Source organism: Danio aesculapii, chromosome 6, assembly GCF_903798145.1.
Source record: "Danio aesculapii chromosome 6, fDanAes4.1, whole genome shotgun sequence".
NCBI classification, from domain to species: Eukaryota; Metazoa; Chordata; class Actinopteri; order Cypriniformes; family Danionidae; genus Danio; species Danio aesculapii.
The window spans coordinates 12,740,154-12,755,004 of record NC_079440.1 but is presented as its reverse complement, the minus strand read 5'-3'; the positions used below and the strand labels follow the sequence as shown (position 1 = coordinate 12,755,004).

Sequence of the window (14,851 nt, the reverse complement as noted above, 5' to 3'; positions counted from 1 at the left end):
GAATGTGTGTGTTTATTGTACAGGTGTCGTTGGTGAGTCTGGTTGCAAATGCTCTTGGTTATTCTGAACTAAGTGCCATTAAGTCCTTGAGAACACTGCGTGCTCTTAGACCTTTGAGAGCACTGTCGCGCTTTGAGGGAATGAGGGTAAGACACATTCACACAAACACACTCATGCATCATGCACAGTATGCTGTGATTTATGCAAGTAGGGCCTGTTCCAGAATGCATAACCTTAAATCTGACAAACCCTTAACAGTGGGGTGATTGGGTAGTAAGAGGATGGCATTAACGTGCAGTTTTTTTTATCACCTTTTAATTTACACTGTGCACAGCCCACCTCCAATTCTGGCTGTCTGACAAGGGCCAATTCTGCCTGTGTTGTCTCACATTAATATAATTTCTATCTCTTGTGTGCTGTTCGGGATGTTTTAATCCCTTCTGGGGTGATTTTGAGTCTTAATTCGGCCATTACCATCTCTGTGTTTCAGCAAATGTAATGATTTTTGGTGACAAATCTCATCTTGAAAACATATTTTGGGAAAATTCAATAATACACTCTGGGCAATTTTACTACCCTTTCGTTATGTTAGTGGCTGTTTTTGCCCCATTGACTTCACACACTACAATCTGCTGTTTTACTCCATAGAACTCCATATAAAAGCCAGAAACTTTTTAGCACAGGCCTTTCTAAAGGGTTAATGCTGCTAAATGATGATCAGCAGTAAAAATGACACATTTGACCTCTTCCCAACAGGGAATACCACCAACAATCAATAATGCATGATTATATGGTGTCATGGATTTGCAATGAAAAATGTCAGTATAATGGAAGTCAATGGGGCAAAAACAGCCACAAACATAATAAAAGGGTAGTCAATTTGAACAGAACACAAGGGTTCATTTTATTATTATGATCATAATTAGCATAAACTGTAAATTATACTTTAAAACTATTACAGGGTAGGTCTGCAGTGTAATGACAAAAAAAATGTTGATTATTGCTTGGTATTGTAATAATCATTGTTAATATAATTGGTAACACTTTACAGTAACAGTGCATAAGTAATGATGTGTTAATATGTGTTAAACTAAACATTACTTTATTATGAACTAATGATGAGTTAATGCAATGCGCCATTCATGAACTAACTTTAACTACAACATGAGTCACATGAGTTCATATGTGAATAACGGCTACCTTACTTAATAGTACGTGCTTGTTTGTTATGTAGTGTATTAATTACCACATTAGTTTATGCTTAATTAAACCATCATGAACTCATGAGCTGACTGTTATGACTTTACTTGGAGGGGCACATCATCATTAATTCATCTTTAACTACTCATGAACCCCTTATGCACATCCGTCTAGTGCGTTTGCACTGAATAACAATAGTAAAGTGTGCCGTCAACATCAACACGAACAGTTTAAACATTGGAGTTCATGAATAGTTAAGGATGAGTTAATGGCCCTCCAAGTAAAGTCATGACATAATTATACATTAACAGCTCATGAGATCATGTTACATTTAACTTAAACTTAAATATTAATTAATAAATTAACAACATATGCTAACAAGTGATTACGGTAGCCATTATTCACACATAAGTGAAGTTTCACAACGAGAGGAGCATGTGATATGATTGATCGCAGCTGGTCTCTCATCTGTAATCATTAGTAAGCCAATTAGATCATTCCAAACTGACTATAAATAGCCCGAATTACTTTACTCTCTCATCTATGTTTTTTGAAGAATCCCCCATCCACCCTATCTCCTCCTTTACCAGGGGGAGCTCTCGAGAAGTCCCTGATCTCGTACCCCCCTATGCTCATTGACCAGGCGGGAGCCCTGGGCTCAATTATCTCCGAGCTTAGGGTTCTCTCCCGGGACAGCATGCCAAACCTGCTATTATTATCAAGCAATATCTAAGTGTGAACTCTTGAAACTCTTGTGAATCATGTTGTAGTTAAAGTTAGTTCATGATTAGCGCATGCCCTAACTCATCATTAATTCCTAATGAAGTAATGTTTGGTTTACATATTAATACATCAATATTCACGTGCTGTTATTGTAAAGTGTTACCCCATAATTTTATGTAAAATTTCTGCATCTGGCAATCTAACGCAAGAAAACTCCTATTAAAATAGCTGAAGCTACTAAATAAACCTCATTTCATATTTGCACTGGAGGTTCGACGGAGACTAATTTAAATTCTTCTGTTTGGCCACTGCATTCATAAGTTCAACAGCTGCAGAAATCTAAATCTGTTGCAAAGATCTACACGTTATGCCACAAATTTACACTCCTTAAAATGTATTTTCACATTTCAGTTTATTCATCTGTCTTAATGGTTTAGCTTGATTGTGTAGATATGTTTTTGGCTTGCATATCTTGAATCTGTATTTTTTAATCCATTTTGGTGGCATTTTTGCAATGGTTATGATGTAGCAGTTCACATTTCAGTTACGCTTCTGTGAAAACATGGAAACTCTCATGTTTTTTCTAAATTCATGTTATAGATTTAGCCCAGCAGCAGCTCATATTAAACATAATTTGGCTTGGTAAATGATACGAGAAATTCTTGAAGAAGAAAAACTGTGATAATAGATTTTTTCTGCATTCATTTAGTTCATTTAAAGCCTTATGTTTTTATCTTGCCTTTATTATTGAATTTCACATCCACATTTCACAATTCAATAAGCAACTGATGTTTATAACATAAATGGACCAGATGAAATTTCTTTTTTGATGAGCTATTACACTCAGATGTACATTAGAGGAGATCTTGTCTGTTTCATCACGCTTTAAAATTGAGATACAAAAACAGAATATTGTTTCAGCCCCAAACCTAAAATCTGATTGGTTCATATCAATGCTGTCCCTAGAACAGTGAAGATACTGCATCTGTACTGGAACATGCCCTACTTGAGAAAAACATTTTAAGCAGTATACTCAAAGAAATACTGTTTAGTTTTTTACATGTTATTATTCTCTTGCATGCCTTTGTTGAATATTAATGAGGACTTCACACATAATATAAATGAGTATTGTAGTGTTTCAGTGTGCATGCCTCTCTGCACGTGCAGTGGTGAAAGCTCTGATCTATTCTGATGATTCTGTGGTGGTTGTTGTAGTGTTGTTTGTGACTTGACCTTACATTTCTTTCTCTGTTATGTGTCTCTTTTCATTTGCAGTAAACAAATGTTGTGACGTCATCGTGTCTCCACAAGGTTTTTTTCTGTTTTCATTTTATTTTGTTTTCTCCACATTTTGGTAACTCTGAGAGTGCAGTGCACCTCTGTAAGATGTTCATAATATAGAGGATCATGTACAATTGGTGATAGAAAGAACAGCAGAACGAAAGCCATATTTTCAAATACAAATTTGTAGCTAATAAATCTTAAAGGGGACCTATTATTATAAATTGATGCATCTCTTAAAGACAGCATGGAAAATTGTTGGGCACGATAAAATTTTAATCCTCTAGTTTTATACAAGAATTGTATCCTCAATCAGGTGGAAAGGATTGTAAACGAATCAACTCATTTTTTGTTTCCACATTACGAACTGCTTCCCTCTGGTAGAACATATAGAGTCCCAAAGTGTAGGTTAAACCGTTATAAAAAATCCTTTGTACCTGTATCAGTGGGTTTATTTCATAAGAGTCTATCTTAAATAGCATTATAAATTTTGTAACTGTTGTATTTTGTATTGTTTTTATTGCTTGTTTTTAGTGAATGTCTGCAGCAATATGGCGATGCCCATAACAAATTTCCTGTCAAGGACAATAAAGTTTTACTACTACTTTACTACTACTATTATGCTCCATTTTTCAAGATGTAAAATAAGTCTCTGATGTCCCTAGAGTGTGTATGTGAAGTTTCAGCTCAAAATATCCCACAAATAATGTTTTATAACTCTTTAAAACGGTCCCTTTTAAGGTCTTTGCGCACTGAAGTGCGAAATATTCGTATGCGTTTTTTTTTTTTGTATTCACATGTGAAAATGTCATCATGTAAACAAACTCTGCACACTGAGTCCGATGCATATAATTAATCTATTATAAAAACGGAAAACATTTCAGAGTCAAGCAGTGATACATTATTCTCCTCTCTCATTTCCAAAGTAGAAAAAGAAAGAGGAATAGGCTACATAGTGTATTCATCCAATACTGCATTAAGGAAGGAGAATTCAGCTCATTATCAAAGAGCTGCGCAGGGTTATCCCCAAATACAAAGTTGATTTCAGGAAATCTGTGGAATTTTGATACATTGCCTGTGATACTTCACACATTCACGTATGTACACAAATCCTGAACAGAGACTGGCAGTACCTACAGACATTATAATAGATGGTGGATGTGATGACATGTCGAAGCAACGAACTGAAAGCAGACCATGAGGCGTCAAGCATTATAACGTCTATGAGCAATACGTCAAATGTATGAACATACACACACCAAACAGCAGTCACTGCACAAGTCACTGAATCTAGAATATAGTTCTCAACTGTCCACCACATTCTGTCTTTGTTTTATGCACTGTTTGTTATAAAATTAACTGTAGCTCAAGTCACAGCATTGTGTATTTAGCTTTTCACTTGTTCGGTGGCTCTGAACTGTCAAAAAAGCACTTTTTCGAATGCGAGAAGCGAAAAAAAATGAACCTGGTTCGAATTTTTTAAATGACGGATGAAATTTTCGGAGGCAGTGTGTCAATATGATTCACACAACATGAGGTCAAATTTATTTTTTAACGTGCAAAATTTACCGACTATAATTTTGGATTCAGTGTCTAATAACGTGTAGTCTTTGATACTAATTGTGCAGTTTGGTGACTGTTGCTTTAAATTCAAATGAGATTGTGCTCCCAGCCATCTTCTTTAAAATTGGGCGGAGCATAGTGGTTTAGCATAGTGGCAGATTTAAAAATAAGACTAACATCCTATGCTAATGACAGAGAAATCGTCACCAATGAGCAGGGCTTTCCCCCTCTGATGACATGTACAAATGGTGAATGCCAATCAAAGTGTTTCTGCAGTATTTATGAAGTGTGATTATAAAAATAAAATTAATAAATGTTATGCATTAATGTTAACCTGGTTATATTTACAGACTGTTGCCACACAGCTGTTTAAACCCTTTATAAAAGTGTGTTTTGCATAATAGGTCCCCTTTAATGTAGGATTAATTAGATGTAGCTGTGTTGTTCTAAAACCCTATTAACCTTTTAGTAATTTCCCTTAATCGTATTATCTTTATCTTTGCAAAGGATTTAGCTTTTACAAGCAAAAATGTAATCTAATGTAGAAGCTTAGACAATACACTGTAGTTTCCGCAGCTCTTGTATCTATAGCAAGAGTTTCTAAGCGTGAAGTGAACGTGTGTTTAGATGTTTGTGTGTGACGTGTTGCATTTCTGTTTTTGTAGGTGGTAGTGAACGCTCTTCTCGGAGCCATACCTTCCATCATGAATGTGCTGCTGGTGTGCTTGATCTTCTGGCTGATCTTCAGCATCATGGGGGTGAACCTCTTTGCTGGGAAATATTACTATTGCGTTAATATCACCAACGATGAGCTGTTTCCCGTCAGTGTGGTCAACAATAAGTCCGATTGCTTTGCTCTGATTGAAAACAATGATACGGCGCGCTGGAAAAACGTGAAGATTAATTTCGATAATGTGGGAGCCGGATACCTGGCACTACTGCAAGTGGTAAATGGATGTTTTGCTAAATATGAGGTTGTCTGTTGTATTAAGGCTGTTTATTCATATTTATTTTACTTTCCACAAGGCCACATTTAAAGGGTGGATGGACATCATGTACGCAGCTGTAGATTCTCGTGATGTAAGTGTTTTTAACATCCTGTTACTCTTTAATATATCCTAATAATATAATATGTAAATAAATAATAGGTTATTATTCATAACTACCCAATACACTTGTGGTAGATCTTAAATTCATAAAGATATGTAATTAAAGGTGCTGTATGTAAGTTTTTGACTGTTCTAAAGCATAAAATACCATAATAGGTTTGCAGATACTTAAAAAAAACATTGTTTATCTGAAAAATGCTAGTCAAACATTCTGCTTTGAAAAGGCAAGTTACGTGTCGGAATGTCTGTCTTTGTTTTGGTCACTTGCCTCCCCCCCCAGTGCCAGTTTAGCCATTTATATTTCCGCACCCTTAGTTGTCTTTATGGAAAACAGTCTATTTCATTCATTCAGTCAAAAAGGCTCTCAAAGTATGCATCCATGACCGAAATGCGACCTCCAGTGTACAGTAGTAGACTCCAAAATGAGACACAGATTCAGAGTTCCACAAGAGATGGTTATAAATTATCAAATATTATAAATATTACAAATGTAAACATTACGTGAGCAGGTTACATTGTAACCCCGTGTCCTAACAACACGCTACGAGGCGAGATTTGCAGTGATAAGCAATTTGGCTGTTTGCACCAGACGAAACATGAGAGAAATGTAAATACAGCATTCAGAACCAGAATATGCACTCACTCAGGAAATGGTACGGTTTATAATCTAATTAATACATTTTAAACCTCTTTAACATTATTATATGTACATGCTAAATGTCACACTGAGTCAGTTCTATTTCAAACGGTTTACTTTATTTTCAAGATCTGAGGTAAACTATCGAGGTAAAATGGCATTCAAACTCACATTAGTAGCATTTAACACTGAATAAAACACATGAGTTGTACCTGAGGTGATAATTGTCATTTATTCTGTTGTTCACTAGTGAGAAATAGAAGCCATTTCTATATTAGAAATTTCAGGTATTGGTTACGTCAAAAACTCCTTTTGGTTTGGAAAATATTTCCTCTATTGCGCGCTGTTGCTTTTATTTATAAATCAGTTCAAATTAGCCATTAGGCTTGATAGTCAGGCACACTCATGTCAATCTGGCAACTTGCGCTTGCGTGGACGTGTAGAGGAGGAGCCGAGTGAAAATGTGTTTTGATCCAGAAGTGCTATACCTAGTTCAACCACTGGGCGTCAAACTTACATACTGCACCTTTAATTGTTCCATGATTTGCAACATCTTCCTCTGTATTTTTCTCTTTCCAATGTAAATATCACATCATCATTAAATCAAAATACATTTCCGTTTGGCTTATTTACACATGTGCACTGATTTAAGAATCTTTAGATATTTAGACAACTTACAACAACAGTAAATTTCCCAAATCTAGTGTTTGAGAGCAGAAATATTTAAACCTTTAGACCTAAAACACATACCAATTTACACTTAGAAATCAATTTACATTTGTGTTCCCTTCGAATTTAATAATTTTTATAAAATAAAAGCTTTTTTTTCTGTGTGTGTGAATGTGCTAGTGAAGATTAACAATGCAAATGTGTAATAACATGCAACATTTCTCTTACTCACAGTTGGAGCAACAGCCTGTCTATGAAACAAACCTTTACATGTACCTGTACTTCGTCATATTCATCATCTTCGGCTCCTTCTTTACCCTCAACCTCTTCATTGGTGTCATCATCGATAACTTCAATCAGCAGAAGAAAAAGATAAGTATTAAAACTGCGGGAGATAAATCTAAACACCTAAAGGCCATCCGATGAGGAATATGTTTATATTACGAAACCTCAAATCTGTCTCTGCCATTGTCGGTTTACTTTCAAAGAGATGTAATGTGATACCGTATGTACACAGCCTGTGGTTTTGTTTAGTGAGCACAATGGTACCTTACTGAACTGGTTTTGTTTGTAAAGCACACACAATGCTAGTCTTTTGAGAGATAAATGGGACCTGGTATGGGCTGAACTGCCTGTTTGACATTTCCCTGAGGTTCACGGGTGAAAACTAACAGAAGCCTGGTTGCATTAGGTTTGTGTTATGACATATAATTAAACCATGGTTGTAACCAGTCTTCTGCATTTGCTCTTTACCTTGGAGGTCAGGATATCTTCATGACAGAAGAGCAGAAGAAATATTACAATGCCATGAAGAAGTTGGGATCTAAGAAGCCTCAGAAGCCAATTCCTAGACCTGCGGTACGACACATTCAGCTCACTCTCACTAATCGTGTCACTCTTAGACATTAAAATTAATACAAAATAAATTATAAAGTACAATTTGCATCATATGATCAGTATTAAATGACAATAATTTCTCTATATTTCACTCTAGAATAAGTTTCAAGGCCTTGTCTTTGACCTAATCACCAAACAAGCCTTCGACATAATCATTATGATCCTGATCTGCTTGAACATGGTGACCATGATGGTGGAAACCGATGACCAGACAGAGGATATGGACAATATTCTATACTGGATAAACCTGGTTTTCATCATCCTCTTCACTGGAGAATGTGTCCTGAAGATGATCTCCCTGCGCCACTACTTCTTCACCATCGGCTGGAATGTGTTTGACTTTGTTGTGGTGATTCTGTCAATTGTTGGTAAGAGATTCTTCGCCACTTTTTAGCATTTTAAAAATGTAGGACTATTTATGAAAACATTGTTACATATTGATCATTAATGACAGTAAATGTTGTGGTCACATTTTCTGCTGTTTGGCAATTTTGACAGAAATTCAAATGTTGACTAACCGAAGTTTTGATGGTCCCCTTTAGATATTTTATTGACTATTGGTAACTTTGTAACTACGTCAACTAGTATGAGGCTGCGAGTACACTGAACACATTTTGTTTTTATTTTTATTATTTTTGTTTTTATTATTGGATCACATCTGACACAGATCAAGAATTGTTTCACACATGTACAGTATCAGTTCTGAGCCACTTCCAAATGTGGATTTTAATTGGATAAATATCATTTATTCAAATATCCTACTTGTTTCTATACACATATCCATAACCTTGGCTATGTTGAAACATCAGGTCAGACCTGTAGCAAGCATGAATGAGAATAAGGTGTCCTTAGGATACAGACACACCTGTTAGGGTTCGTATAGGGGAGTGCAACCCTACTTCTAGAGTAATCACCAGGTGTGGTTCCCAAAGGGGGGTCGCTTGGTGATTTCCCTAAATGTAAATATATATATATATATATATATATATATATATATATATATATATATATATATATATATATATATATATATATATATATATAAATATATATATTTATTTATTTATCAAACTATTAGAATTATCATATTGTAATCCAGGGGTATATGTTTACTTAGCTGTAATTTTGCTCAACAACAAGCCTTAATAATAAACCAGAAAAAAAATGCACTTTTGACATTTGCCCATGGTAGTTTGAAGTAGCTGATTGTATCAACAGATTCTGTACTCCTACTGGTTATTGGTTTGACAGTTGTAACTAAAGCCACACTGCAGGAAAGTGTCTGAAAACTTCTATCACTGCCAGAACTTTATTGAAGGGAGTGGCAATGCCAATTAATCTAATCTAAAACTAATGATCAAATACCACATTTTTAGCCAGTTTGAGTAGAGCTTAAAAGAGAATCATTAAAATCCAAAAGCTGCAACTTTAGGATTGAACGTGACTTATGTGTGAGCTGAGCTTGATACTCTACATCAGTGGTCCCCAACCTTTTTCTCACCACAGACCAGTCAACACTTGACAATTTTACCGCAGACCGGGGGGCGGTGATTCGTACATTGCTAGGCGACCATTAACCATTTTCACAGGGGATGACAAGCTGACAAAACATTGCTCTTATTCTGATACAAGTTTTATTTACGTGACTCACGGTGCGCTCCCGGCATTCATTTAACTCGGTGCATCTGGAAGCACATCACCTCCATTGGAAATAACGAACTTGCACAACTCTAGAAGAGATGCGATATGCGAACAGCCCCTAAAAGGCCGCTGTCATTTGCGATCTCCAGCAGTTGATCTTCTTGCACAGACATGGTGGAATTACCTGATTTGTTGACAAATGGGTTGCGGATCTATTCCTTGGCAGTTCACTGGGCCGTCACTTGGCATTTTCCCCTTAGCAAAGACACTTTCCAAAGATGTCTGTTTCTTACTCGTTTTGCTGTGGGTTAAATTTGGGCACTCAAGTGACCGAGATGTAAGCGAGAGAATACAGGAATTTTTTTAAAATAAAAGATTTTTCAAAATAAAAGATCAGACTCAGATAATAAATAAAACTAAAATAATTAATGATTTCTTGTGCGGCATGGTACCAATTGATCCACGGACCAGTACTGGTCATTACTGGCAATAAATCATTATACTAATACAAAAATGACTGTTTAGCGTCTAGGCTGTAATTTCTTGATAGTAATAGGTAATATTGAGAATATTTGAATCATTTATATTAATGTACTGTATTTGAGTAGAATATGTCTTGACCCTAAATAGCTTGCTAATTGGTCTTGTGTTTCTTTTTTGATAGGCATGTTCCTGTCTGAAATGATAGAGAAATATTTTGTTTCGCCAACCTTATTCCGAGTCATTCGACTTGCCCGAATTGGTCGCATTCTTCGTCTCATCAAAGGAGCCAAAGGCATTCGTACCCTCCTGTTTGCCTTGATGATGTCACTTCCTGCCTTGTTCAATATTGGCCTCCTCCTCTTCCTGGTCATGTTTATCTATGCCATCTTTGGAATGTCCAACTTTGCCTATGTGAAACGAGAGGCGGGGATTGACGACATGTTTAACTTTGAGACATTTGGGAACTCCATGCTTTGCCTGTTTCAAATCACCACTTCGGCAGGATGGGACGGCCTCCTGGCGCCTATCCTGAACAAGCAAGATCCAGATTGCGACAGCGAAATGGAGCATCCGGGGAGCTTCTACCGAGGTAACTGCGGAAATCCCTCGGTCGGCATCTTCTTCTTTGTGAGCTACATCATCATCTGCTTCCTGATCGTGGTCAATATGTACATTGCTGTGATCTTGGAGAACTTTAGTGTAGCTACAGAGGAGAGCGCTGAACCACTCAGCGAGGACGACTTTGAAATGTTCTATGAAGTCTGGGAGCGGTTTGACCCTAATGCCACACAGTTTGTTGAGTACAACAAGCTTTCTGACTTTGCGGATGCTCTGGATCCTCCGTTACGCATTGCCAAGCCAAACAAGATCCAGCTTATAGCCATGGACCTGCCCATGGTCAGTGGCGACCGCATCCACTGCCTGGACATCCTATTTGCCTTTACCCTGAGGGTACTGGGAGAGGAGGGCGAGATGGATGCCCTGAGGGGACAGATGGAGGACCGCTTCATGGCCTCAAATCCCTCAAAAGTCTCCTACGAGCCCATCACCACAACCCTTAGGAGGAAACAGGAGGAAATGTCAGCTGTGGTCATCCAGAGGGCCTTCCGACGGCACCGTATAAGACAAACAGTAAAGAAGGCCTCGGAAGCGTACCGCAAACAGCTACAAGACGGGGGCGGGCGGATCCCAGAGAAAGAGGTGCTCGTCATCGGAAAGTTTCAAGAGAACTCTGCGTCAGACAAAACAGATATGACTCCCTCTTCAGCCTCTCCGCCATCTTATAACAGTGTGGCCAAGTCAGAGAAAGACAAATATGAAAAGGAGAGGCGAGAGAAGGAGGACAAAGCAAAAGATACAAGGGACAGAAAAAAATGAATGAGGGATTGAAACAGAGACTGTTCATTTCAACTGAGACACTGTTTACAGAGCGGAGCGTGAGCACCGGGGTGCAATTCACCTCAAGCGGTTTTGGAACTAATGCCAAACTGAGCGTGTGTGGGGCGAAGTGTGTGTATGTGCGTGTGTCTAGACTACTGTGTGCATGCACACCGAGCTAGCCTTAGGGGTGCATTTATGGTGTTGACGGAAAGCGTTCATATGAGGACAGTGGTAGTGTCGACCCAGAGAACACACACACACACACACGCTTCAGTATGACTGTTGAATCACTAAGGACACTGATGTGAAACAAAATGGCAAGTATAGAGTGGTGTGTGAGTTCGTCTTTTAGTTTTGAGTGTTGTTACACAATCCCAAGGACTGAAAGAAACTGTTATAGTCATCAGTAGCTAGTGCTAACACTACCGCTGGTGTCTTTCTTATTGAATGGCGTATTATATACCTGCACATTTTTGTTAGCTCATTTTTTTAAATCATGTTGAACTTTTCTACTCATGGGTTTGATTGTCTTAATTACTTCATTTAAGGGCACGTCTATGGAGGGGCTGGAGAATGTCGATCATATCCGGTAGTGAAATATCTGAACACTACAATAACGCGACCTCGTTTACTTTAGCATTAGCGCTTGCCGAACAATCCACACTCACACACATACATACATCAAGTGCTACAAAATCATTTGCTCGGTAAACTGAGAGTAGAATGCTACTGTACTAATCAGGACTTTCACACATAGAATGTTTATATTATTTACGGATAAAGATGTAGACCGTGTCTGCACTGCCTTACTAAACGCAAACACAGAAATGGATCAATTGAAAAATCTTCCGCTGATGATAACAGAATGAGCCAAATTTGTTTTATCTAAACACATTGATGAATGTTCTGGGATCATGTTCAGTTCAGCATTTGTGTTACTGTAAGGCACTTACAATGGAAATATAAGAGGGGGTTAACAATAAACATTCTAAAAAAATTTTTTACATAATATACAAAAGGCATTTTATGATATGTGCTAACATGAAATATAATCGCTTACTAATCCTGTTTTGTCTTTCACCTCTGTTGTCATGGCAACGCCTGTAAAGCCTGTAAACTTAATAACTTTCGCACTGTATCTGCACAAAGACACAAAAACGGGAGGTGTTGCAACTTCCTTTGGCGTTGTGCTAAATGACCAAATCTTAAAGATGCCACTTCTTATAATTTGTATGTTTTTTTCTTGATGTTAAGTCTACATTTAATGTTTCATACACTAAAAACAGTCCTCTTGTTTACATGAAGCTAAGCCAGATTGTTGTCAACAACAGATATTAAGCTTGTATTCAAGTTAAATCTATGTGCATTTGTAATGGAGGCAAGCTAGGGGCCATGGTTTAAGCCTCCTTGTTAGAAAAAAACAACAACTCCCATGCAGAGAGTTGCCGGTTGGATCCCAGCTCGGAGAGGGTTGGGTAGTGTAGGACTGGCGGAGTTGCATTGGTGCCATGACCCGGATGGGACTGAGGTTTAGGTGGCTGGGTGTAACGGAGGCCAGCTAGTGAAGTGCTGTACAGGTAAGCCTCACTCCTCTGACCTTTAAAAGGTCTTCTAGCAAGAGACGCTAGGGGCCATGGTCTGTAACCTCCTTGTTAGAGCAACCAACTCCCATGCGGAGAGTTGCCAGTTCGATCCTATCTCGGAGAGGGTTGGGTGGTGTAGGACCGGTGGGGTTACATTAATGCCGTGACCTGGATGGGAGTGAGATTTAGGGGATGTGAGTGTAACGGAGGCCAGTTAGTGAAGTGCTTTACAGGTAAACCTCAGTCCTCTGACCTCTAAAAGGTGCTCCAGCGACAGACGCTAGGGGCCATGGTCTTTAGCCTCTGTGTTATATCACCCGACTACCATGCGGAGAGAGCGGGTTGGGTGTTGTACGCATTGACAACAAAATGGCCAGAAGTGTCTGGATAGGCAACAAACACAAGTGATGAGTTGTACATATTTGACTGTGAGCCTTTGAGGTTTGGACAGTTTACTTCTATTGTAAGTGCCTTATTCTAACCGCCTCAGTTCATCAAAAATTTATATTATGCAACAAACGCTGTTCACTGAACACCAAACATTCTTTTAATTGTACACCACGGATGAAGGCAAAGACAAGACATGCATCCACTCCTCCGTGAAACTACCGCAATGTTAACAGACTCCGGGAAGCCTGAATGTACACACTCACTTATGAACGTGATGGGAAATGTCAGTGTAACCCTACTGAATGTCTCTGTACCAGACTGCCACATGTCTAACGTCCTCATTTTTATGTTAAACAAAAAAAGAAAGAAAGAAAAAAAAAACATGTGTATATCTTCCGAATCTAAAACCATTCCGTGCATAGGTGCAGGTCAACCTGTCAGTGGATCTCTACTGAAAAACTAAAATATTTCCTTGTTTTAAAGTTCAGTGTCTGTCACCAAACGACGGAAACACCCAGAGTTTGGCTGAACGGGACCATAACTAGGGGGCAAATGCTGGGGGCCCCTAAAATCATCACCACCGTTCCCCTCTTTTGCGATGGCCGTGTGGCTGAATAACGCGATTATGACATGAGCTCTTCTGTTGAACTAGTGGTGGTGATTTTGTATGTATATACTGGCACGCTGTATCTCACCTCTGTACTCAACTCTGTAGAGGAGCACTTTTACACGCCACTTAAACTGTCATTTGGATGCATGTGATCAATTGTGAGAGAGATGCGCGCGTGTGAGTGTGAAAGAAAAAGATTACGAGAGCTTATTTATGTGAGAGAGATCTATATGTGTGTTTTTGACTGTATGTACCTGGGGCCACCATTGATGTGCTTTATTCTCATTCTCTTTATTGTTTATAATGTAAATAGTAGGTTCAAGCTCATGTTATTGTTTTAGTTTTTGTTTGGTTTTTATTTTATTTTAATTTTAAATGGACTTATTTTGTTTACATTTTTTGCACAGTGCTACATGTGAAGGCCAGGTCCTGGTTTTAAATGTACATAAAAATTTATGAAGCAATCAGTGGTCGTCATATTTCATTCGTAGTGTGGTAGTAAACTGCATGCACTATATTAACCGATTACATGGTGACGTTATTTTAAAAGCCAAAAGAATAAAGATCATATTTTTTGTACCAAAGTTTAACTTATTATTATAATCATTATTATTATTATTACACATTCTGAAAGTACATCGCAAATATCATTTCCAGAGAGAATCGCGGCAGAGAAGTGCATCAC

The 14,851-nt window shown here is 38.0% G+C and overlaps 1 protein-coding gene across 1 annotated transcript in view; it reads left to right on the top strand.

The window, feature by feature from the left end:
* The window catches only part of scn1lab (sodium channel, voltage-gated, type I like, alpha b), a 76,675-nt gene extending 62,045 nt beyond the window's left edge, over positions 1-14,630 (top strand). Inside the window, exons 21-27 of the mRNA XM_056459565.1 lie at positions 24-146; positions 5,433-5,714; positions 5,794-5,847; positions 7,417-7,554; positions 7,936-8,040; positions 8,177-8,447; positions 10,385-14,630. Of these exons, the coding sequence (XP_056315540.1) occupies positions 24-146; positions 5,433-5,714; positions 5,794-5,847; positions 7,417-7,554; positions 7,936-8,040; positions 8,177-8,447; positions 10,385-11,580 (2,169 nt within the window). The 3' untranslated portion in view covers positions 11,581-14,630. The remainder of the gene's footprint in view (positions 1-23; positions 147-5,432; positions 5,715-5,793; positions 5,848-7,416; positions 7,555-7,935; positions 8,041-8,176; positions 8,448-10,384) is intronic.
* The last annotated feature ends 221 nt before the right edge of the window (positions 14,631-14,851 follow it).